Source organism: Vigna radiata, chromosome 5 (assembly GCF_000741045.1).
Source record: "Vigna radiata var. radiata cultivar VC1973A chromosome 5, Vradiata_ver6, whole genome shotgun sequence".
Taxonomy (NCBI): domain Eukaryota; kingdom Viridiplantae; phylum Streptophyta; class Magnoliopsida; order Fabales; family Fabaceae; genus Vigna; species Vigna radiata.
The window spans coordinates 13,276,020-13,303,543 of record NC_028355.1 but is presented as its reverse complement, the minus strand read 5'-3'; the positions used below and the strand labels follow the sequence as shown (position 1 = coordinate 13,303,543).

The 27,524-nt window shown below is 31.7% G+C and overlaps 2 protein-coding genes across 3 annotated transcripts; both read left to right on the top strand.

Annotated features, from left to right (window-relative positions):
* Nucleotides 1–1,941: 1,941 nt before the first annotated feature.
* On the top strand, nt 1,942–7,776 carry LOC106762398 (nitrate regulatory gene2 protein). Of its 2 annotated transcripts, none has more exons than XM_014646295.2 (4): nt 1,942–3,416; nt 4,694–4,899; nt 5,285–5,508; nt 6,324–7,776. In XM_014646295.2, the coding sequence occupies exons 1-4, from the start codon at nt 2,117–2,119 to the stop codon at nt 7,114–7,116; spliced, it is 2,523 nt and encodes an 840-aa protein (XP_014501781.1). In that variant the 5' UTR covers nt 1,942–2,116; the 3' UTR covers nt 7,117–7,776. The 2 variants fall into 2 exon arrangements, with proteins under 2 accessions (XP_014501781.1, XP_022636351.1); XM_022780630.1 differs by having other exon boundaries at nt 6,321–7,776.
* Nucleotides 7,777–22,151: 14,375 nt separating this feature from the next.
* On the top strand, nt 22,152–27,005 carry LOC106761179 (protein disulfide-isomerase). The gene is made up of 10 exons (XM_014644698.2): nt 22,152–22,424; nt 23,183–23,213; nt 23,300–23,587; nt 23,664–23,852; nt 23,923–24,048; nt 24,756–24,893; nt 25,045–25,164; nt 25,319–25,436; nt 26,173–26,285; nt 26,485–27,005. The coding sequence occupies exons 1-10, from the start codon at nt 22,237–22,239 to the stop codon at nt 26,692–26,694; spliced, it is 1,521 nt and encodes a 506-aa protein (XP_014500184.1). The 5' UTR covers nt 22,152–22,236; the 3' UTR covers nt 26,695–27,005.
* The last annotated feature ends 519 nt before the right edge of the window (nt 27,006–27,524 follow it).

The window sequence follows — 27,524 nt, the reverse complement described above, 5'->3', positions numbered from 1 at the left end:
TATCTGTATTTCTTTACAACATATTTCTTTCTAGTGACAGAATCGATACATGTACTCTGCACGCATGGACAGAAAGAAAAAACATGTAAATTGTTAATCCAGAATAATTAAATATGAAAAATAAAGAACGATAATGATACTTTTGATCCTTAGAATTTGACAAATTTTTTATACCGCCACGTGTCACATTCTGGATGGTCCACGTGTTTTAAAAAAATAAAACGACGAATTCAAAATAAGTGACAGATTCAAATATGTCCTCTTCATGCTAAAAGTTAGTCTAAACTATCCAGTTATTTGCACATCGCTACCACTCTCCTTTCTGTACTATCACTCTTAAAAAAAACGTTTCTTTCGATATGAACTTTAATATAAATGTGTTCTTAAATGATAATTAGTGAATTTTATTCATTAGTTAAAATAAACTATGGAGTTCAAAACAAATGACAAATTCAAAGATTTTCTTTTCATGCTAAAAGTTAGCCTAAACTATCCACTTATTTGTACATTTTGATCTCACGTATGTTATTACACATTGAATATATATCATTTTGTATTTTAATTTTTAAAACACGTAGACCATACAGAATGAGACATGTGATGGTATAATCATGAGTAAAATTATAATTAACTATATATGATAATATTTTGTTAATAAATATACTTCAATGAATTATTGAAATAGTAAATAAATTGAAGTAAGTTAATCTAAATTTTAATAAATTTTAGAATAATTGGTTTTAATATATTGTTATCATTTTGAAATACAATTTTTACTTATTAAATTTGAAAAAATATTTATTTTAATTTAAAATTTATGTCACTTTAATTTATATTTTTCAAAATTATTATTTACATAAAATGTTTTCAAAAATTTATTTTAAACGTTATTTTTGAATATATTGATATAAAAATGATTTTATTACATTAATCCAATAAAAAAAATCCTTTTACTTATTATCTTTTTCTTTTTCATAATTTAAATAGGTAATTTCTTTTATCCTTTATCAACCTCTATTGAAATACACCTTTAAAATAAAATTTAGTGAAATTCGCAGGACCATATATTTATTTTAGTTTTTCAAAATAACCCCACATTTTACCATACTTAGAGCGCACGCGGCTATTACAAGTTAAGTAGTTTGTCACTGTTCGAAAGTAATTACAAAAGATATTATTTAATAGGAATAAGAGAGTTATTTAAAAAAATTAATAACATTTTCCTTACATGAAATTGTAATTAAGTCAATTTAATCTCACTTTAATGAATATCACCCATGCGTGCCAGATCAAACAGTGGAACTGGTTTATATATAAACAAATTTGATCCATAATGTTTAATTAACATGGGAAATATTTGTTATTTAAAGACATTTAATAGGTTTAAGGAGAAAACTTAAATAATTACTTGATAAAAAAAATTAAAAATATTACAGAAAGAAAAGTTTTTAAAGTAAATATTTACTGTATGAAGTAATTTTGAATTTATTTTTATAAAAAATATATTGAAGTAAATTGAAAAACGCGGAAACATTGAAAGTGTAAACTGGAGGGAAGGAAGGAGGCGACAGTGACACACAGAATATTGAGGTAGAATTGCATGGGTAATGAAGATATTAAATATTAAATATTAAATATTAAATATAAAAATAAAGAGGAATAAATAAATAAAAAGAGAAGCATGAGATGGTATTATGATGAAAGGGGTCCGTTGGCAATGGCGGGTCTCCTCTTTCTCCCTCTTCTTCTCTTCTCCGACTCTCTCAAACTTCAATAAATTTCACTCAATTTTTTGTTTAAATTCAAACATCAACAACAAAAATCAGATCCCCACCATCACCAATCTCAATACAATTTCTCCTTATTATTTTATTGCCCTCTTTTCTTTTTCATGCTTCTAAATTAATAATTAATAATCTCTCTCGAATCTTCATTCTCTGTTACTGTTACTCTCCCTTCCATCAATCCCCTTCCATGCACACACACTTCACTCTGTCTCACGCGCTCACTTCTTTAATCATCTACACAACTATATCAACCATGACCCACTGCGCCGGTCAAGTATCTTCTCCGCCGTCCACATCGGCAACTCACTCTACCATCTCCGCTCACTGACATGGGCTGCGGCGGCTCCAAGGTCGAGGACTTCCCCGCGGTGGCTCTGTGCAGAGAGCGGAAGAGGTTTCTAAAAGCCGCATCGGAGCAACGCTACGCTCTGGCAGCGGCACACGTGGCGTATTTTCATTCGCTCAGGGAAATCGGCGACGCTCTTCGCAAATTCGCTGAACAAGACCTGACTACCACCACCGGTTCTTCCTCTCCGGTTCTCACATTACCTTCCGAAACCAAGAGCATCAACAATAACAAACTTTCATCCTCTTCTGCTTCAATCTCTCACGCAGATTCCCCCGAGGGTTCCCACTTGCCTCTCTCTTCTGGATCCGAATTGAGTTCTCCTTCTCCTACCCATTCTCATTCTCATTCTCACTCGCATTCTCATTCTTCTTCGCCTCAAATTCACGGTTCCCCAGAACCCGACCCACCTCCATACGGGTACTATCAAAATTACCAATACGCCCATTACATGAAAAGGTCTATCCCCAATGGAAAACCAATGGTATATGAAGAACCAGAGAAGCACGTCGCAACAATTGGACAATGGCCCGATCCTTCTTACGGTTACGGTTTCTACGGGTTTCCGGGTGGGGATTATCCTTACTACCCTCCCCCGGGACCGTCGTTATCTCCGCCGCGTCCCCCTCCCGCGCCTCCGTCTCCTCCTCGCGTCTCCACTTGGGATTTCCTTAACGTCTTCGATAGCTTCGAGAACGGGTATCCGATTTATCCCCCTCGGTTCGGGTCGAGAGCGAGCAGTCCGGATTCGAAGGAGGTGAGGGAGAGAGAGGGGATTCCCGAATTGGAAGACGAGATGGAGCACGAAGTCCCGAGAGAGGCTCCTGCGAAGGAGAAGGAAGGTAAAAAGGTGGCTGGGGAAAAGGGATCCGCTGGAGTGAGGGATTTCGGGGAAGGGCCTTCGAACACTAAAACGGTCCCGGTGCAGCAGGTGAGTAGCAGCGAGGGGAGTTCCAAGACGGTGAGGTTCCATGACGCCAGCGATAACGGTTCCGTTGAAAAAGAGATTATGAGCAGTCCCGACACTGTGGTTTCCGAAGAGCATGGTGCGAAGAAAGGAGTGAGCTTCGAGATTGATGAAGCGACGGTTACGGCGGTGGAAGGTGACTCTTCCGTTCTGAGTAGTGTAACCACTTTGTCGGCGCACGGAACCAGGGATCTGCGTGAGGTTGTGGTGGAGATTCAGGATGAGTTTGTGATGGCATCGAATTTTGGGAAAGAGGTTGCGTTGTTGCTTGAGGTTTGCAAACCGCCTTATCGGTCTAGGGTTGCTGCACTTAGAGGTATAAACGCTTTATCCTTTTCTATTAAATGTTAGACTCATGCCTTACCTTTATTGCATTCAGTTTTTGTTCGTGTGTGGAGCTTGTAGACGGGGATGTGTGAGCATTAGTATCTGGCGTATTTTGCTTCTTTTTCTGAACCTGTGAGGAAGGAAAGATGACGTAGATTGCCTTATTTGCTCCTTTTGGGACTTTGGTATCATAATTCGTTTTTTTTTATTTATTTAGGATTATTTTTTAATTAAGTTCGAGCTAGAATAAGCTTGTTTTGTTTGTTCTACCCTTTACATTTTGTTAAATTTCATTAGATTTAGTTTTTTTTTTTTTTATTACAGTTTGGCTTTGCATCCTCTTTATAAACCTGGAGTCTGTTGGGGCTTTTGAGCAATAATTTCTATTAGAAAATAGCTGGGATGAATCCGACACCGAGGAGTGCCCCACACTCCTCAGGAACACTGTTGTCTGCATGGTTGTTTTCTCATCCTAGGATGTGGGGAACGAGCGTCCGCAACTCCTCGACCTGTTTCCCAGTTGGGATCATGTTTAGATTTCAGTTGAGAGAGTTCAAATTTGCTATTATTCTCAAAACAACAAATTATTTCTTCTTCATTTTTGTGCATCATAATTTACAATTGTGCATTGAAGTTTGCAAAAAGCATTTTCCTGACTTTAATCCAAAAATAGCCTGAGTTGTCTTCTCTCTCTCTCTTTTTTTTTTTGGCTCTGGTAGCGTCCAATTTGATGATTTTTCTGTATTTTTGTAGACACCATAATCTAAATAAAATTAGTTAGCATTGAGAAAAATAAAAGGCAAGACGCTAAATACTTCATTCAATGGTAGCACGATTATTTCTGTACAACTTACTGCAACAGACTTGTGTTGATTTGGCAAGCATGAGCTCCAAGCAGAATATTTCTTATGCTATATTATTATATTTCAAGACGTGTTTTGTGGTTTCTTTCGTTTAGTCATTTTCTTCTGTGCTGTTCACATTTCGTCTTCTCTCCTAAAACAAATAATCAAGTCATAGATAGACTGCAGGCGCTACCAGATTTTGTGATCGACTGAACCAAGTTGAATAATTGTATAGATTTTTCGTTATGAACCCTTTAATTATATATTTCCATACTCGAGCCTCCCAGGCTTGTGCCTCAAGAAAATCAAGATGTGGGGCTTTATTCGAAAACTCTGTTTTTTATTCTCCATACCCTCTTTGATGTTGAGTTTGAAACATCTGTCAACTAAATGTCTTCCTATGTTATGTGGTTTTGTGCAGTTATCTTGTCCAGAATCTTGCAGATGGTAGCACCTTTGAGGTTACCCTCAGATCCCCCCTCTATACAATTTTCTTCTAGGAAAATAAAATTGGCACGAGCATACTGTGGGGAACCTGGGAAAGACTTCAAGACAAATCCAGAAAATCTTTCATCCACATTGGAGAAACTTTATGCGTGGGAGAAGAAATTGTATAAGGAAGTCAAGGTATGAATATGATTATTTTCAAAATAATCCAAGTTTAATGAATCATGATGTTAGAAATGTTTTGTGCCATTCATAGTTTGATATCCTTCTTACTGATTTGCTATATGACCTACTTGTTGAGGCAAAAGGCTTCTAAATCCCTTATGATATAGTCCCTTTAATTCTTTCATGTTGTTGGACAGGAGGGGATATAATTTGAAACTTCAGTACTCAATAACATGTATTTTCAATGTCATGCATATTCAGCATCATCTTCAATGATAAATTATTTGTATTAATAAATTGTAGATTATACCACATACTTGTATTGATAAGTGGTTCTAGATAATATACTGTGTTAATTTCAAATTATGCTTATGCATTTATATTTTTGCCCTGTTCTCAGGATGAAGAGAGGTTACGGGCCATTTATGAGAAAAAGTTCAAGAGACTGAAAACATTGGATAATCTAGGAGCTGAATCTAGTAAAATTGATGCTACTAGAGCATCAATTAGGAAGTTGCAAACAAAAATCAATATTTGCATCAGAACCGCTGAAACTATAATGGGAAGAATACATAAATTGAGGGATAATGAATTGCAGCCTCAACTTGCGGCATTGATTAATGGGTATCAAATTGCTTCACTTATTTACTGTGCTAATTTTTATCTGTCATTTCTTGCTAATTTCTGGTTTCAAACATTTAAATTTATTACCAGAAAATACTGTCAAAGGTTTTTTTTTTGTTGTCGTTTCAAGAGGCAATGTGTTTGGTCTCTCTTCTTCCCTTATAAAGAGTAGACTAAAATAAGTAAGATGAAGTATTAATGTTTTTAAACACATAAAAGCCACTTTGTGAAGTTTTACGTGATTTGTTGCCATGTTTTGATACCTCTCTGAATTATGACGATATTTAATGATCTAAGTGATATAACCGTTTCCACTTTTTTGTACAAATAAATTGAGTAAAAACCCTGTTCTCCTACTTAGATGCTTCAATTATCAGTTTTTATTGACCACAGTTCAATTGGCTCAATGCAACTCCCTCGTTCACCTAAGGATGAGAAATCCCTTATGGAATGTTTGAGTTTGCAATTTAAAAATCTTGCTGTCATTATTAATGCCCCTGGATGCAAGAGAGGCCAATAATTGATGGTACAACATAATTTATGTGCCAAGTTAGACATTCCGTCGAGAATTGTCTCAAGTCGTAGAGATATGGCACTGAGTCAAAGTATATCTTCAAGTGATTGATGAGAAATAGGCTTGTGGTTATGGCGTCAGTGGTTAGTGGTTGAAGACATGTTTCCGTCATCATTATTAACATTATCCTATTTGGTTTTGGAATGGATAAATCTTTGTTATTTTTTACATGGTTGAATTGTTTTTCTTGAGTCAGAAGTTATGGAGCTATTGATTTGATAAATGGCCTATTTGTCAGCAGATTCACGAAAATGTGGAAATTCATGCTCAAATGCCACCAGAAACAGTTCCAAGCTATCATGGAGAGTAAAAGTCAGTCTATTAAGATTAACCTTGGTGTGTCAGGAGATGAAGTTCTGAAGGCCATTGTAGAACTTGAAAAGGAGCTTTTGAATTGGTGCAGTCAGTTCAACATTTGGGTTAAGACTCAAAAAACTTATGTCAAGAATTTGAATGAGTGGCTCTTGAGATGCCTTCCTAATGAACCTGAAGAAACAGCCGACGGTATTGCCCCTTTCTCTCCAAGTCGGCTTGATGCTCCACCAGTTTTTATTATTTGTAATGATTGGTATCAAGCAATGACTAGAATTTCAGAAACGGAGGTGGCAGAGGCCATGCATGAATTTGCTCAAAAACTACATGAGTTATGGGAAAGGCAAGATGAGGTGCAACGCCAGAGAATCAAAGCCGAGTATCTCAGAAAGGACTTTGAGAAGCAACTTAGAACATTACGCACAGAAATGGGAGACTTAGAACATGATAAAGTTTCAGGAAAGACTGCATTGTCGAAGTTCACTTCTGATAGCGGTGTTTCACCACTAGATGATCTAAAGGTGGACTTAGATTCTATGAAGAAGAAATTACATGAAGAGAGGGTCAAGCATAAAGAAGCCGTCAAACTTGTTCATGATGCAGCTAATAATAGTTTACAGGCTGGTTTGATTCCCATTTTTAAGACATTAGAGAGTTTCACTTCAGAGGTGGTGAAAGCTCATGAACAAGTTAGGCTTAAAAATTCTGCTGGGGATTCGTAGAGATTCCAACTATTTTATTTCTTTTAGAGTGAATTGATTGGGGGAGTTTAGGGGTTGTACTTGGAAGATTTAGAACTAACCCACCAGTTTTGCAGCTATAGTTAATCTTATTCTGTAGGAAAGCGTTTGCTTGAAACATGTTTCAGCACTGAAGGGTCACCCAATCTACAGTTAGAGGAAAATTGTATAGCAAAAAAAATTCATTTATTGATTTATTGGTTGTAGCTTGAAGGTGGACTATATATGTTGCATATGCCTAGGAAGGAGTAGGATCTTTATGAGGAGGAAGCAGGGAAATTTTGTAGTTATTTCAAGAATGATCGATCTGGTGAATTAAAACATAATCTCCTGCAGTTTTGATTCTTTCATCCTTTGATGAAAGAATTGATTGTGTGCTGAATATGAAACCAATGTTCATCAGCTCGATGGAGGAAACTAAATTTTTGTAATAATAAGGGATGAGGGTTCACAGTGAATGGAAGTGTTGTAAATACCACCTGGTGTCATTTGCCAGCCAACAGTGAATGAATTACCCTAATCCCTATATGGAAAGGGAAAAATAGAATGGGATGCAGATGAACTATAAGGAAATAAAATGTTTTTAAATTATTTGGTTGTCAAAAAATCTGATAGGAAGGATATTTATATTTGTGGTCTTCATATTTTATTTTCTCTTGTTTTTCTAATTATTTTTATTTCCATTTTTTATCGTCAAAAGGACCTAGATTAGTCAATAGAAACAAATACCTAAACAAGCAGTTAGAATTATGCTTTTTTAACATTAGTATATAAAATATCATAATTTATTTGTCATGATCATTTTACTGTTGTAGAGGTGCAAAGTATTTAAGTTAATTTTCGGGAAAAAATTAACTAACTGTTTTGTAGTAGAGTTTTCTTTTTCTTCTAATTATGGCAAAGAATGATTTGTTTATGTACTTTTGTTGATTTACAAATAAAAAATATTTTACTAACTTGCTGAATTTTTCGTAATACAATAAATGAACATAACAATAATACACTACAGCTATATTGTTATTACGAAAATCAACGACATTAATTTGTGATTAAACTGCAACATCAAAATTCTTACGCTATTTTAATTAAATTATTGTCAGTACATTGTTTGCATTTCGAAGGCTAGATCTATATCCGTTGTGTACAAAAAATTAAAGTTAATGTGTCTTGACATTTTGTAGTTTTCTTATTTGATTTCTATATTATCATTATCAGATAGTAAAACCAGATTTCGTCGACAATAATTACGTTTGAGGAATGGAATTAGTTCACCACACAGCGAATCAAAATTAATTTTTATTTTTCATAAAAGATAATAATTAGTGTCTGTCAAAATCTTAAAAAAACATCTTATTAAATTTCACTTTAAATAAATACATCTAAGAAAGATCAAATAGCGTGATTGACATTTTAAGAAGAAGAAAAATCATATCTCAGTATTAAATAAATTTCCAACTAATGTATACTCTTTCGAGTCCTTTATAAGCATAGGCAAACTGATGACCTGAAAAAAATAATCATAGCCATATTTAGCCGCATTTATAGGCTTATTAAATTTGGTTATGAAATTTGATCACTTTATATATTTATTAAAAGTATATTAAATGTTTTTAATGGTTTGATATGTTGAAATATCTATCTCACGCTTCATTATAGACTTAAAGCTCTTTATTGAGTATATCTATTTGTTCATTTTTAGGAACAATAAATGTCAATGATTAGAAGAATTTGTAATCATAGGATTGTCCACCACACTAATAATATATCTACCATTCGATTTGTCATAGTCCAAGTTAGTGTTTTAGGACCCATTGGTGAATATCTTAAATATCATTTTATCTTTTTCCACCTATGTTAGATATTTCATTCATGGTAGGTGGTGCACACATTCTTGCTTTGATTTTAGTTAGGTATCTATGACTCCATCTCAACTTTGGAAATAATTAGGTACTTTTTGTTTTAATTATTTAAAATAAAGTCATGTGAAATATCTTAAATTTCTTTTTTCATCTTTAATTTATGAACAAAAGCTTAAACACGACTTTTTACCTATTTTTTATAAGTTGAATTGAAGTTCCATTTCATTAATATATCTACTATACATCAAATGCTAGCACAAAATTCGAGATGAAATATTAATTGGGATTCATAAACGACACTAAAATCATTGAAAAAAGCATTTGAGTCTTGTTCTAATTCATTGAAAAGTCTAGGGAGATATTAACAATGAGTAATCTTGGAATAAATAAATAAAATTAAAGAGACCAAAATAATATATATATATATATATATATATATATATATAATAATAATAATAATAATAATAAATTCTTTTATTAGATATTTTAATCTTAACTTTTACTTATCCAAGTACAATTAAATGTAATAATGTTGACAAAATAATCTTTTTATAATGCTATAATTCAAATATTAGTTTTTTTTCTCTTAATTATATTTTTTGATATTGAAATATACATTATTATATCTTGTTAATAATAATGCTCCTAAAAAATCACTTTATTTAAGGTAAAAAAAGGATTTTCTAGGTGGTTGGTGAAGGAATCATCCTATGTCCAAGATGAAGAATATATGGGAGGGTGGGTGATAAAAAATATTTTGGATGAGTTTCGCTTAAAAATATTTTAAAAGAGTTTTATCCCCTTAAACAATCAACTACTTCGATAAAAATCATATCTAACTAATAATACTGCATTCCTACACATTCAATTATTACAAGGAAAACACCAGAAAATGATATTTTAAAAATAGTGGTAGTTTAAAAATAATGAGACTCGATTATTTTAATATTAAATAATTTATTTATAAATAATTTTGTTATAAATGAATTTCATTATTTTAAAACGTACAATATCTTTAAAAACCATTTTTTAGAGTTTTCTGCCTTTTCTCTAAAAATTCTAACTCCTCGATGATCAGGAAGTTCCTATGAGATCACAACTGAGAAATCTCTATTTCTAACCGATCATTTCTCCGTTTAAAACAAGTAAGTTTTCACCTCTTTTTTCTTGCACTAGATAATTCAATTCCTTTGGTGGTTTTGGCTTCTGGACCTCACTGTTGTGATCACCAATTCTTCACGCATGTCACATGTTTGTAAATTTGTCTCAATGGCACTATCCTCTCTCTACTACCACCCTTTTCCGTACACTGTAATAACCCAATGCCACACAACACCTTTCTCATTCTCTTTCTCTATCTCTTCCACCTTCAGATTCTCCTCCAGTCTCTCATCTTCAACTTTCGCCACTCACCACCCTCTCCCCCTCGACTTCTCCCCCTCCCAACTCCTCGACCTCCTCCACTGCCAACACCCTCCTCCGCCACCAACACCGTGCAATGCTTCCATGTTGGTTTTGAGTCAACTTAGAAGACTATGTTTCAAGTGCTGCCTACAGTGCTTCACCACTAACAATTTGTCGATTCCACCGAAAAACCATCGTTAGATGACGCCAAAATCGTAAAACCAAACTTCATCCACAATTAATTTCGAACCAGAACGAACCCAAGAAAAACCTTATTTTTCCCAATTTTCCCGCACACTCCTAAACTTAATCCTAATACGTTTTAATTTCATTTCCAGAAATAAATATAACGTTCTATTTTTATTAAATTTACCATATTTTAAAGTTTTCCAAAATTTAAAATCAAATAAATCCACGTAATGAGTTGTTACTATGTCGCGTCATTATTAAATGCTATCTCAGCATGCCACAACGCAGAAGAAAATTTAACGTCGTCCACAGTAATTAACGACAAAGACATTATTGACTCAATTTTACATAAATAGAAACTCAATTGAGCACTTTCAAAATATACTTAATTGATGCAAATATGCACAAACAGGAACCTTCAATCAATTAAACATATATATATATATATATATATATATATATATATATATATATATATATATATATATAATAACTTCTTTTATTAGATATTTTAATCTTAACTTTTACACTTCCATTGTACGTTTCTCCTTTTCTTTTTTCTTTCTACACCTACTTATCCCAGTACAATTAAATGTAATAACGTTTGACAAAATAATATTTTTAATGCTATAATTCAAATATTAGGTTTTTTTCTCTTAATTATATTTTGTGATTCTGAAATATACATTATTTTTATCTTGTTAATAATAATGGTCCTAAAAATTAATTTTGTTTAAGGTCACAAAAGAAGGATTTCTAGGAGGTTAGTGAAGGAATCATTCAGTGTCCAAAATGAAGAATATATGGGAGGGTACGTGATAAAAGATATTTTGGATGAGTTTCGCTCAAAGATATTTTAAGATTTTTATCTTCCTTAAACAATCAACTACTTCGTTAGAAATCATAAATAACAATACATTCCTACACATTCAATCATTACCAAGAAAGTAAAACCCCATAAAATGGTATTTTAGAGCTAGTGGTAATTTAAAAATAATAAAACTCAGTTATTTTAATTTTAAATGATTTATTTATAAATAGTTTTGTTATAAACAAATTTTATTATTTTAAAACGTATAATATTTTTAGAAACCACTTTCCTAGAATTTTATGCATTCTCTCTAAAAATTTTAACTCCTCACAATTGAATAATCTCTATTTCTAATCGATTAGTTCTTCGTTTAAAGCAAGTAAATTTTTACCTCTTTTTCCTTTCGTTCTCTGTTTATGATCATGCTTAGGAAACCTCAACGCATGTATCATTAGTGTTCATTTCTTGGTTCTTTGTCAATTTATGGTCCGAAGGAATCTTTTCTATCAAAATTTAGTGATTCATAAGTGTTTCTAGATTTCCTTATGCGAGAAGCAAAGGGTGTTCATTCTTAGAGCTTCGTAACTTCAGTGTACGGTAAGAGAAGCTAGAGATTTATCTTTAATTGAGGTTTGTGATGTAAGTTTAGTGTGTGTATGTATGATAACTTGTTTAAATGATTATTTCTGTTTTAGGCTCGTATTTGTTCATTTAAATGTGTGTATGTGTGTATTTAACAATGAAATTATGATTTAATGTATTTTGGGTGATATTATGATAGTGAGTTGCATGTGAATATGTTGTATTGATTATTGGAATGTGCATTTCAAAGATGGTAAAGTAATGAGTTGAATTCTATTAGGTTTTGGAAATTGAAATAGAGGTTTTGATAGGCCATTTGATGAGATTTGTTGAAGTATGTAATATGTCAATTTCAGGTCTATCTGTGAGTTATGTGGGATTGATTTATACCTTGATTTGAGAAAATATGATAAGGAATGGAGGAAGAGTCAAAGTTATGATTTTATGAAGGTTTTAAGTCCATTTTTAAGGTTTTGATAATGAGATTTTGAAGGATTGAGGATAGGGTAGAAACTGAATTGTTGATGTGGTCTTTTAGTTATTTGTGACTTATCTAGGGTGTTAATTAAATTAAATCTTATATGGAAAGGACTATTAGTTGATATGTTAGGTTCTAGGTTAGTTTGTTGTTCAAGATATGGGTTTCTAGTGGTGAGAATATAAATTTGAAAGTCTGGAGTACGTAAGAGGAATTGGGGTCAGTCATGAAGTCATTTATGACTTGTTTAAGCCTCTAAGTTGTACAAATTTAGGTATAGAACCAAGTTTGGATTGGTTAGAGTGAGCGAATTAGGTTTTGGATGGTCAATTTGAGTTAGAGATGTGTTTTCTAAAGTTTTATAGTGTTTAGAAGGTCATAGGAACCTTTCAAAGTTATGGGAGAAGTGTACAAAGTGGTCTAAAAAGGGTTAGAGTTTGCTTATAGCGCCCGAGCACCCATTTCCAGAGGTCTTAATGCTGAGCGGTAGCCCCAGGGTGCTCGAGCGTTATTGAGTGCCACTACACCAATTTTAGGGGGTTTTTAGGGATCTGAATATTAGTTTTGGACGTTCTTTAGGTCATTTTGGGAATTTTGGACTCTTCTAGAGCTATTGGTGAGGGTTTCCAAACTGTTTTCCTTACCTAAATGTGGTTATCATGCCTTAAAGAAAATTGTGCTATTATGTGACTTCTGGTGACTTATAGGGGTTTTGTAGTTGTTTATTGTTTAATCAGAGGTTTCATGTGATAGTATGCAATGTTTGTGTGAAGTATATGTGTGTGTGTATATTATATATATATATATATATATATATATATATATATATATATATACACACACACACACACACACACATATACATACGTGTGTGTGATTATGAGAAGGATATCATGATGATGAATATGTAATTGATTATGTCAATGCTATTGATGGACATAATTCCATGATCCTCATGGAGGAGTTACATGGTGGTGCTTGTATTGTTGTTATTGTATGAATGTATGGAGTTAATCTGGGATTTATCCTGATGCTCTCAATAATCTCAATCTCAAGTAGAGATGAAATGTTATATAGTGGAGAGTAATAGGAGGTCCTGGTCTATGGTCGTCAGTTAGGGACATAGGTGTTGACGAACTAACCTTATGGATGACATAGGTTGGTGTTTGTATTTGGATTTAAATGAGTTTGTTGGAGGTCACCACAAGTGCATGAACCACCATAGCTTGACATTCATACTATATCCGAATGAGTCAAGTCTAAAGTTGTGATATGATTTAGGATGTATGATTTATTATGTATGTAATATAATGTATGATTGAATTTTATTATATTATGATGAAATGTTTTACCACTTGCTTACCCTTGTTTTTCTATTGTCTGATGTATGTTGTTTTCTTTTTGCGATGATCACCTTAATGGTGTGAGCTTAGAAATACTTTCTTCTCAGTTGTTTCTGTAAGAGGTGAGGGTAAAACAATTGGGAAGTCAAATGATTCTATAGGTGTAGGTGTAGATCTTGTATTTTGTAAGTTTATTCTTGTATAATAGTTCAATTTTCATATATGTAATATTTCATTTTATTAGTATTTTCCTATTAAAATAAAATGTTTCAAAACATACAAAATAGAGCATATTAATGTTCTTTCACGAGAAAAAGAGTCATGGTTAGCCCCCACAACATTCCCAGTTCAAAATTGATATTAATATCGGGATCGACCACTTCTTTTTCTAGGCCATGCAAGATCGGTTGCTTTATCTATAACTTGAAATTGCTTTTACCGTTCTAATTTCAAAATCTTTCAGGAGAAACAAAAGGATGTCTCATTCGAACATATTCTCGGCACATGGAATCAAGATTGAAAACATACACCATTCATCTTTCTCCAAGAAGAAAATATGAGTACCACACATAGGGATTTTGAGAACACTTCTCCTTTAGCGGGAAAGATAGATATCACTCTAAAACGATAAAAAAAAATGTTAATTGCTAACTTAGGTTATAACGAGAAAATTATAGCAGAAAAAACTATAAAACATTGAACAAAATCCTAACATTCAACGGCGACAGGATTATCGACGATAGCAAGACCTACGGAAAACTGTATGATGGTGGTGATTGAGAAAGAAACATAAAGAGTAAAAGTACAATTGAAAACATAAACCAGGTCACCAAATAACTGCATTGAAAATAAAAAACATTTAGTTTTTTTAACTGAACTACAAAACAATTTAATTCAGTTGGACAAAAACAATTTAGTTATTTTAGTATAAAAAGCAGTATAGATATCTACATTTTACTATAATTAAGTTATTATGTCCAATCCTATATAATATAACCACATCTTAAGTGTGTATCATATGGCCGTGTAAAAAAAAAACAAATATATATATATATATATATATATATATATATATATATATATATATATATATTATATTCACGAATTTTTAATGCAGTTCAGTCTCGAAGATAAATTATGTATATTCATTAATATAAAGTTTAGAAATACAAAATTTGTAAAAGTTAATGGATTAAAAATATATTTAGAATTTTAAAAAAATTATAATTTTTTTACTTTTTAATATATAAAAATGATGTAAAAAATAATTATTAAAATTTTCACATATGATTAGAAAAAGAAAAAATAAAAAATAAAATATTTTGCACTGAAAAATTCTACTAGTTTTTTAATATAATTTTATTTCATATAATTACTATTTATATTTAAAAAAAATTATCATACAAAAAGTTATATATATATATATATATATATATATATATATATATATATATATATCATTCTATTTTATTTTAATGAACTAAAAATTAATTTTTTTTAATAATTTTTATTATTTTACATACTGGTATCTGTATTGCTATAATTTTATTTGAACTTATATTATTATTTTAATATATATAAACTTAAATTAAAATTATTACAGCAAATTTTGATAGTTATTTTGAAAAGAGTAAGGTATATTATTTTTTACATATATTAAAAATAAAATGTTTATAATTTTTTAACAGATTATATATGTTTTTATTTTTTTAATTTTAATATGAAATCGAATTTTATTCCTAACATTGATATTTTATCCTTAAACTTTATTGATGAATAAATTGTTTAAGATATTTAAACTTAAATTAAAATTATTGGATCAATTTTTTATAATTATTTTGAAAGAAATAAAGAATATTATCTTTTTCATATATATTAAACAGTAAAATGTTTATAATTTTTTGAAAAGGATAAATATGTTTTTACTCATTTAATTGGCTTGTAAAATTGAATTTTGTATCAAATTTTAAATAATTTTTAATTTAAATTTTATTAATGAATAAATATAAATAAATATACTCATTGTGATCAAATAGAGCTAAAGATTTGTTGTCTCAAATAACATTGTAGACAGACGTGTCAACACAAAATGTATGATTGATTTATTTTTTTTTATTAGTCATGCAAATATCATGCATAGTATATAAAAGGTTATCGGTCTAGTAGAAAGAAAAACCTTTTGTTTCCAATTACATAGAAGTGAGACTGAACATTTGGTTAATCATCACTCAAAAAAATCTCTTTTGAAAATTCTTGAATGTGTCAAAATACGGATCAAATAACAAAACCTTCAACTTTCTTATTCACTATACCCATGACACTGATTCCTGAAGACATGTGAAGTAAAAATATAAAAAGAAATACTCAAGAAATGGGTTAGATATAACAATTTACGAAATAACTATCAAAATATATCGAGGTATAATTATATCTGAGCCAGATTCAAGAGAGGTAGAACACTTACTCTGAACTCATCAAACCACAACCGAATATGAAGAAACTGGAAGGAAAGATTCATATAAATGTAAAAGTAGTCAAATTTTTATTCAACCATTTTAATAAATATATTTGCTACTGGATTAAGGTCAAATGGGTCGAGTGGTTGAAGTCTGAAAGGAACTTTGTCACCCTTGAGGCACAAAAGTAGTTAAAAAGAGTTAAAACGCGATCAATATAATAATTGTTATTGATGTGTAATTAAAGTGATATTAATCATCACTAAATGATAAATTAATAAATTTGATTTTTTTCAACTCTATAATTATAGGTTTAATTTGTAGTAGTACACACTTTTTATAATTCAATTACTTTAGACATTCAAGAAAAATATCTGATTTAAACGTTATAGTGTTTTTTTACATTACTCTTTTTGAACCAAAGGATCACATAGACCAGAGTGGAAATAAACATTTGTTATGGCTATTATTCTTCAATTATCACGAAGAGTTGAACTTTTTAGTATGTCTTGTTTCTTAATGAATAAATTATTAATTTTCATAATTTACTATTCTCTTTTTTTTATTAGAAAGTGGATTTAAATTTAATTCCACTCCACAAAACCAGCTTGTAACGTATAGACATCTCATATGTGATAGTAAAAATTGGGTGATCCAATAGCGGTCCGACAACGGGTGGAAACATAAATGCCCACTTAGAACTCGCTGGGATAGACTCTAACCATGGCTCTGATACCATAGTAGAAAGTGAGTTTTAAGCCTAACTCAACCCCACAAAACTGACCTGTAAAGTGAGGTTTGCACCTCACTTATATATTATAAATTGGTCTTATCTCTAGTTGATGTGTGACTTCAAACACAATTGCACAAAATTCAGGGATCTTTGGAGAAGAAAACATGAAACTGGACAATGGCTTGAAATTGAAGCTGCTGAAACGATGTCCAATCGCTCAGACTTCTCTGCATTTAATGCTTCTGGCATTATACTTCCCAATATGGTCTCTGTGTCCCATACTAAATTGGACTCTAGGAGTAATGATGGGAAAGCAAGTTCAGAAGTGCCTATGATGGATCGCCAACCATCAATAGGAAACCAAGATAATATTCAAGGTCAATTTCCGCACATGTTCTCTCTTTGGCCTATTCATTCTCTAGGTGTTGTGCTAGTCTTTCATGTTTGGTGGCTTGGTTATAGGTTTTAGGTTCACTAACTTGGGAAAATTAAGGACATATGATTTATGAAGAGATGATAATGCATTATATGAGAGATATGAAGAGATAGGATATAAGGTCCCTGTGGATGACTGAGTGGCAGAAGAAGTAGATAACATGTTGCAATGATAGTCTTGCAGATAAGATGGTTTATGTTTTGCTATTAGTACTCTCAGTCAATTTCTTTCCAATCCTTTGGAATATCACTATGTAGCAGCAATAAGGATCCTGAGATATATCAAGAACAATCCAGGACAANGATTATTCTTTCCCTCTAACACAGAACATTCTCTCAAGGCTTTTAGTGATTCTGATTAGGCTGCTTGCCCTAATACTAGAAGGTCTGTGACTGGTTTTAATGTGTTCTATGGTGCATCCTTAATCAGCTGGAAATCCAAGAAGAAAGGTATTATATCTAGATCATCAATTGAAGTAGAATATAGAGCCTTAGCTTCCACAACATGTGAAACTCAATGACTTTTGTATTTGCTCCATGATTTGAAACAACCTCTACCACAACCAGTTCCTCTGTTTTGTGACAATCAATCTGCAATACAAATTGCACAGAATCCAACCATGCATAAGAGGACAAAGCACATTGAAATTGATTGTCATCTCATAAGGGATAAAGTTCAAGCTGGTGTAATTAAGCTCCTGCCTATTTCTACTTCATCACAACTTGCAGACATTCATACTAAAGCTTTGCATCCAACACAATTTTAATCTTTGTTGTCCAAGCTGAGCATTAAGGATATATATGTTGCAGCTTGAGGGGATATTGGATTTAATTTATTTTTCGTTCATATCTGGGCATTTATGTTCATATATTTATATTCTGTTTTTATACTCATATTCCATTTTTATATTGCTCTAAACAGCTATATATATCAATTGTACTCTCCCTTGTTATAAAATAAGATACACAATTTTCATCCTTTCTTTTCTCATAACATGGTATCAGAAGAAAATTAATTCTTGATCACGTTCTTCCGCAACCAATTCTCTTACTACCAAAATCTTCATCTTCTACCTCTTGTTCTTGGCTTTCCTACAATTTATTCTCCTTCAATGGCTTCTGCAGTTGTTTCTTCTTCTAATAATTCTCAGGCGCAGTCACATTCCTCAACTTTGGGATTTTCTCAAGAGCAACTTCAAGGTCTATTGGCACTTCTTCCTCAATCTAATCCCACAGTCACACATTCTACCTGTAACACCCCTTCTAGGAGTGTCACAATTTTTTTTTAAAAGATACGTTTACATTTAAAACCACACATTTATTAATATTATACAATGATAATGTCAAAGTTTTCAAGAGTAATTATTGGATTACAAACCGAATATTAAAAGTAGTTTAAAATTACAAACCACGATGTTTCACAATTAAAATTACATATTTAAAAGTCCCAAAGAGTGTTTCCCAATGCATCCTCTCACTAAATGTCTTCAGTTTTATTTAAAACATCATCTACTCCCGTATAACAACACGAGTTATATAATCATCGTAGACACACAAGTAGGGTGAGCTAACCGGATACAGAAAAACATAAGTTACAGATAAATTTACTTACACACTTTGAACATTTAGTAACATTATTAGTGTATTAATAAAATCATATTATCTCTCATCTCTCACTCATAATAATTGGATTTATCTCGGTTCTTCTTATTCACACACATATATAACAAACCAGTCCCTCATATGGACTGTGGATAAGAGTCGTCCTCTGCATACTGCTTTGACATATCTTCCTGGTTCTTCAAGGATTTACGAGTAAAAACATTGGTGAGTAATATCCATTCACCAAGAACAATACTCAGCACAAGTCAGAAACCCTTGGCAAGATATCTGTACCGTCTTGAAAGAGGAAAATTAACAGAACTCGAATCCACCTATCGCCTTACATAGGTAAAAGGAAATCATCTTTTAACTACCGAGATAAATATAAATCACTCAGTAATACACGATAAAACTAGTAAATCATTAAAAGCTATACAATGTTTTGTTTAGGTTTCTTTCGTTAAAACCTTAGTCACTTAAATTAATGTATCGAGACATAAAAAGTATAGTCTAAAAGAATTTAAAGTATATCAAGACTCATTATTATAAATAATCACTTGAATATAAAAATATATATATATATGTAACAAGAAAATCTGTTGCAGCCATTATAAATCCATTTAAAATCTTATATTTTAGTAAGGAAAATAATATGACGGATACCAAACAAAATTAAGATTTTAATTGTTAAATCTTTATTTTTAATCCATCAAAATAAAGCCAATAGCAAGGTGGCTCTAAGATCTTAAATCTGCAACCATTTTTAAATATGATATAACAATTAAATGGAAATATTAAAATAATACAAAAAATTATGTATATAGCTTTTGATGAATTATTCCCACGGTAAAATCATATACTATAGAATAACTAATAAAATAAAGAATTTGACCACTTTATGACATTGTGCAGTAAAGACATCTAACGTCTTTCTTATTTTTAAATTGTTATTCAGCCTTAGAATAACTTACTTCACATAATAACAAACATATCCTACCTAAATTTAAAAGTGGTTGAATAAAATAATTAATAGAGCACGTCTCCTTTCTAACAGTTTCCAGAGAAAAGATTCTTCTCTCTCAATAAGGCCACGGTGCAGTGCAGATAATATGCCATATTATTTGTTTATTTTACTTGTAAAGGATATCCAAAGTTATGAATCACTCACGGTATCATATATCTACAACAGAACCGTATTGCTACACTTAGATGGAAATCAGACATCCTCTATTCATCCAGAAACATTTACGAGAGCAATCATCATTCAGCACATTATACATACTTCAGATTAAAGTAAATCCTTACGATTAGCTTCCCTATCTCAGTCCAGAAAGTTTTGCTATATCTCTCTTTGTTTTAATGTTACTTTCCTTGAAAGTACTGTGCCTCTTCTATTCACCAAGAACTCAAATATTCTCTCTTTCACTCTTCTATATTTCTGAATTTTGTTGATTTAATTAGATTATAAGGCAGGCGTTTTATACTTGTTTTCAGCAACCTAATGTTTTGGACGGTTTTAATCAAAGAAGAACCAAATTCTATAATTTTCATTCCTTGTCTCCACAACTACTTTCAATTTTTGTGCATGTTTTGTTTCATTTTTTTGTAGCATATAAGTTTTGTTGTATGAAGCCAAATTATCACATACGCTAGGGTGGAAAGGAAAAGGAAAAGATTATGTGTTGGGAAAAAGAAAAAATTATACGTCGTGGATGATGAAAATGAGAAAGCTACAACATTCACAATCACAAAATCTGAATTATTGATATTTACGTGACAAGGACATCTTTCCTAATCCAATGCTATTAATCCAATAATAATCATAATAGAGGTTTTCAATTCTCAGGATCCTATACGCACCAAGCTTAATTCACTAATTAATTTTTTTTAATTAAAATGATTAAAATACTAAATAATTCAAAAGAAAATACATCCAAGACAATTACAACCTTTATTAATTTCCTAAAATTTGCTAATGAATTTTTTTTATTAAACTTATTGTCTACTATCATTGTAAAAGTTACCATTATTCAATAACTAAAGATATAGCTTCTACCAAGAAAATTCCAAAATTTCGTACGCATGATTTTTATTTATTATTAAAATATATATTTATAATAAACTTTAAATTAGTAACTACGATGTAACTATGAATAACTCTCGTGGAAGAAAGTAAAATACAGGACAAGTCAACCATTCAGATGATTATTGTACTTCTTCTATTGATGGTTAAGAAAATCAACCAGGCTCTAATATCATCTTAGAAAGTGGGTTTAAGCCTAACTCAACCCTACAAAATCGGCTTATAAGATGAGGTTTGCACCTCACTTATATATTATAAATTGACCTTTATCTCTAGTCGATGTGAGACTTCCAACATTTTTCCTTACCCTACCTTTATATTATTATTAAAATAAACTGAAAACTTATTGATTAAAAATGGGTTAAATATGTTTTTAGTCTCTATATTTTGGAGCGATTTTGGTTTTAGTCCATCTTTCAAACTAAGGTACAATTTAGTCCTTCAACTTTAGAAAACTCTGGTTTTAGTCATTTTTACCAAATTTTTTTAACTTTATTTGTTGTTTCAAACGTGTTTCTCAATTAACATTGAAGCAAAGATGTGTCAAACAGTGTAAACAATCCAAATACTATAATGAAACGTGTCTCAATTAACATTGAAGCAAAAATGTGTCAAAAAGTGTAAACAATCCAAATGCTATAATGAATGGTATTGAAACAACAAATAAAGTTAAAAAAATTTGGTAAAAAGGACTAAAACTAGAATTTTCTAAAGTTGAAGGACTAAATTGTACCTTAGTTTGAAAGATGGACTAAAACCAAAATCATCTAAAAACATATTTAACCCATTAAAAAATATGATTAATTATATTATTTTTCTAAAAGAATTAAAAAATTACAAAAAAAAAAAAGAAGAAACACGCCAAAACCGTGTTAGGCATAGGCTAGTTTTAAATATTATTAAACACCAAAACCGTCCAAAATAAAATTTGCAAAAGTGTAAAATGGTGGACGTGACATGAATGATCGAGCCACGTAAGAGAAAGCGCTAGGGTGGCGACAAAACCAAAATTTAATTGTTATGCTAAACAACACTGCACGTGTTTTCCGGGTTACAAAACCCCTGAATACTGAGAAGCACAACAAATTTTCAGATATTCTTCTTCTTCTTCTTCTTCAGAGAAGACGATGGCGGGTAAAATTGCGATTTGTTCGTCTGTGTCAGTGTTCTTGTTCTTTCTCATTCTAGCATCCCCTTCTCAAATCTATGCTCACGAATCGGAGACTCAGGAGTTCGTTCTCACATTGGATCACTCCAACTTTTCCGACACCGTCAAGAAGCATAATCTGATTGTCGTCGCGTTCTACGCACCAAGGTATGTTTCGATTCTGCTCTTCTTCGTGGTTCGATTCTACATGTCTTTTCCGTGTTTGAATCCAGAAAAATCTTATGCGTCCAATGAGTAGAAAACTTTGATGACAGTTTTAAATGCATTTCATTAGCGAAAAAATGTCAAGAAAAATCAGAAGCGGTAAATACACTATCCATTTGCCTCCAACGAAATATTTTATTAAGTAAGGTTAGTTAAATTTTAAGTAGGATAAAGATATATTGAGAACACTTTTTATAACTTTTTTTGATAACTTATTATTATTTTATTGATTTATTTAAATTTATATTTAAAAAATATTTAAAACAAATTAATCATAAAATGTTGTTACGTATGTATTATAAAAAAAATTATTAAAAAAATGTTGTTAAAAACACTTTTTCTTTTTTAAGTAACTCGTGAATTTAAATATAAATATAACGCGGTCACTGTTATGATCTAATAATCATGAAAAAATAAAGTATTTTAAAACAAATAAATAATTAGTTAAAAATATTCTCACTTGAATTTTAATTAAATCTATTAAATAATATCTAAATAAGTTTTCAATTGCTTTTTAGAAAAGAAAAGCTGTGCACTAAAATAATTTTAATTAGTTCTTGAAAAGAAACTTCTAGTGATATTATTCAATGCATATTATCATGATTTTAGTCGAAATTTGGGTTTTAGCGGGAAGTTTTGTTGTATTTGATTTAGGACAAAGTCGATTCAGCTTTTATATGAATTTTATTTTTCATTTCCAGGTGTGACCGCAGTAAGAAGCTTGCACCGGAGGTGATTTTGTATACATTTAGTTTTTGGGTTTCCTTTTATGGTAAGATTACGCAAATGCTGATTTTCTAGTATCTTTGTTTCTGCAGTATGAAAAAGCTGCTTCTATTCTGAGTAGTCATGATCCTCCGGTTGTTTTGGCTAAAATTGACGCGGATGGCGAGAAGAATAAAGACCTTGCAACAGAATATGAAGTTAGGGCTTACCCAACAATTAGGATCCTGAGAAATGGGGGAAAGAATGTTCAAGAATACAAAGGTCCCCGTGAAGCAGATGGCATCGCTGAGTATCTGAAGAAACAAAGTGGTCTTGCTTCAGCTGAAATTAAATCTGTAGATGATGCTACCGCAGTTATTGGTGAAGATAAAGTTGCTATTGTGAGTAACCAATCGTTTCATTTTTTGCTTTATTTTAAGTCAGTTGGTCTGTAATAATATTTTCCTACGTGTTCAGGTTGGAGTGTTTCCGAAATTTTCTGGGGAGGAGTTTGATAACTTCACTGCGTTATCAGAAAAGTTGCGTGCTGACTATGACTTTGGTCACACTCTGAATGCCAAACACCTTCCAAGAGGAGAATCATCTGTTGCTGGGCCCATAGTAAGGTTATTCAAGCCATTTGACGAACTTTTTGTTGACTTTCAGGTAGTGTTGATTTTTGTGAATTGATTGTTCAATCTTATTATGGTCTCTAGCAACTATCTCATTCTTTCAGGATTTTCATGTGGAAGCTCTAGAGAAATTTGTCGAAGAATCTAGTGTGCCTGTTGTGACTGTCTTTAACAGTGATCTGAGAAATCACCCTTTTATCACCAAATTCTTCAATAGTCCCAATACGAAGGTAATAAGCTGTCCAAGTCAATTTTGTTCTTCCAATTTCGAGCCAGAGAATTCGTTATTAATCAATAATCATACTATTTGAAGATGTATTTCATATTTGTCAATCCCACCATGTTGCCAATAATGCACTATAGCGGAGCAGAGTGGCCTGGCCGCTATGGGATTCAAATAGCAGAGTGATTCTCAATAGCTGTCTTTGAACCCCTATAGAGGCATTTCATGTGCTATAGCTGCGCTGCTAGGACATAAAACTTAAAAAAAAATCATTTTTACTTGTGTCAAGGGTTTATTTTGGTTGAAAGTGTGATTTCTCCTTCATTCTCTAATGCTTTTTTATGCAGTAACATAATAGGACTATTTTTTCCTTGACCATTTCACAAAACTTTTCCTCCCTTGAGTACTATATATTGTATAAATTTTTTTAGTTTGTATTATATATTGTAATATTGTATATAAATAATTAAAATAGTAGCCATCCCGCTTCCTGCTATGGGGTTTTTGCTGCTGGCTTATACGCATCTCTATCTGAGATCATAACTATGAGCCCCATTTTTCGTAGTCTACCATTTTGAACGTGAAACAATTTTCCTAAATGTGCTTACTTTCACCCATTTTATGTTCTAAAATATTTATTATTTTTGTTTCGCTTTTCTCCCCCCATCATATGATGTGTTCAAGAAACCTCAGTTAACGTCATGATATTGGTAGGTGATGTTGTTTATCAACTTCATTGCTGAAGGTGCTGAAACTTTCAGATCAAAATACCGAGAAACTGCCGAGCAATATAGACAACCGGGTGTAAGCTTTCTGTTGGGAGATGTCAGGTCTACTGCAGGTTCTTTTCAGGTTTGTATCAAAACATGTTAAACATTCTGCAGTTTAGCGAGCATTAAATCAAGGTATCTTAAATCAAAATACTCAAGGTGTAACGTTCTGTAGTTGTTCTCTTCTCTGCTTAATATCAATATTTGACATTTTGTATGGCTTGTCTTCACAGTATTTCGGAGTGAGGGAAGACCAAGTACCTCTAATTTTAGTACAACGTAATGATGGGAAGAAATTTCTTAAACCCAATTTGGAACCTGATCAAATTTCAACTTGGTTCAAGGCATACAAGGTTATTCTTATTTCTCTTGGTAGCTTTTGCTTTTGCCTGATTTAATCTGCCATCTTCTTTGTAGTTGTAGTGGACTCTTTAATTTGAAATAATATCATAGAGGCTGTCATTTGTATTTAAAATATAAAATTTTATCATTTTTTTAACATTTCAGGATGGAAATATTGCACCATATTTTAAGTCTGAACCTATTCCTGAAGCTAACAACGAACCTGTTAAAGTGGTAGTTGGGGACAGTCTCCAGGACATAGTCTTCAACTCTGGGAAGAATGGTACCGTTTCTATTTGGTTTTATACCACATATTATGAGATGGGTTTTGGCATTCCCTGTGCTTGCAAAAAAAAAAAAAAATCACATTTCCAACGTTCTTTGCGTGTGAAAGAGCATTATATTTCAGTCCCATTTAGATGATTGGATAATGTATCTCTCGTGTTTTTGTAATACCGACCTTCACATGAAGCTGATAGATATGATTTTACCACATTTCTAGGACGTAATGATGTTCTTTTTATAAATGTTTGATGTTGTGAACCTGTTAAAGTGGCATCAAATAGCCAATGCTCTCTCAACTTGTGACACTATTTTTTTTTTCTTGGAATTGAATTTCTGATTACTCTAAGTAGCTGGTTGATTGTGGGCAGGCCAGCCACATTTACTGCTTAATATTGTGACTCTCTACATCTTGGCATACATTTTGTATAATACTGATGTGTTAAATTGCTGAGAAAGTTGTGTACTGTATCGATGTTCCTATACAAAATTAGACTGCTGATGATCATATAATTAAACCTCTTTTCTTCAGGTAACGCATCATTCTGATATTGATATGTATATGTGATTACGTATACAGAGCATTAATTGTACGTGCAAAGTAACGTCCTTCTGATATCATCATGTATTTGTGATTATATTTGGCAGTATACACAAAGTAGAATCTCTCACAAAATCACTTTGACTTTACCATTCCAAGTTGGAATAATGTATCTATTAACACAAACCTCTTGCAGTTCTGCTGGAATTTTATTCTCCCTGGTGTATTCATTGCACGGAGTTGACTCCAACATTGGAGGAAGTTGCTGTCTCATATCAAAGCGATGCTGATGTTATTATTGCAAAAATGGTAAGAAATGTACCTTGATTATTATGGTGTTATACTTGTTTCAATCTATGGTGAAGTTAGCTTTGTCCGCTGACTGAAAGCTATGTGCTACAGAAGCTGGGGGTGTATTGGTAGACTTTAAGAAATACATTTTTATTAAAGGTTAATATCTTATGCTGTTTTCGTAAGTTATATTCTGCATGTTGTTTGCATTCTCCAGGATGGAATTGCCAACGATATCTCAAGTGACTCCTTTGAAGCCAAAGGTTATCCAACTGTGTACTTCAGGTCAGCAAGTGGAAAGATATCAAAATACAGTGGCAATAGGACCAAGGAAGACATCATAGAATTCATCGAAAAGAATCGGGATAGACCTGCTCATCAAGAACAAGCAACGGGTTACAAAGAAAATGGAAAAGATGAGCTTTGAAAGGTAAAAGTATGTAGAACAATAGTTATCCATTTATTTTGCAATGCTATAAAAACTCTTCCAAACTTGCTATGCATATTTTGATTTAGTCTCTCCTTTGCTGGAAGGTTCATCGTGGTAGATAAAATCACACAAGTGCCACTCTATCTTCCTTTGCTCGCCTTTAATGTTTTGGGTTTTCCTATGTATAATGTATGTATGTTTTACAGAAGAAAATGGGAACCTTTTTTTGTTGGAGTCCAGAGTCAAATATTTATTCTGGTCCGTAGATATACATCGTATCATTCTTAACCTTCGTCTTTTTTAAAATACAGAGTAAAATGTTTCTTTCTCTTTAAAAAATTTCAAATTAGCTGAGAGATATTTGATGGCTTGGAGTACATATTTCAAGTTTTAATTCATGTCAAATTTTAATTTTAACCGATAACTAACTTAATAACAAAAAACTAAATATTTTAAAATAAGAGAGATTGAAGTGAAACAATATTTTTGAAAGATTTTACAGGAATGAAAGCATTTTTCATCTTTTAAAAAATGTCTCATTTGATTGTTAGATAAATTCATTAAGCGTCCGCATGTTCCATGGCTAAAATCAATTTATAATATCGTCAAATATAAAATTTGCAATTGAGATTACTACGGATGTTTAATATTCATTTAATAGTTCTTTTTATATAAGATCAATTTTTATTTTGTTAATGGCTTAAAACTATTTTGTGTAAATATCTAATTTGTATACGAGCATAAAATAACTTTCATTCTTTAAATTATATGTATTAGTTTATAACATAGGAATATAATTTCATTACTAAAGAAAGATGTAAAGTCAT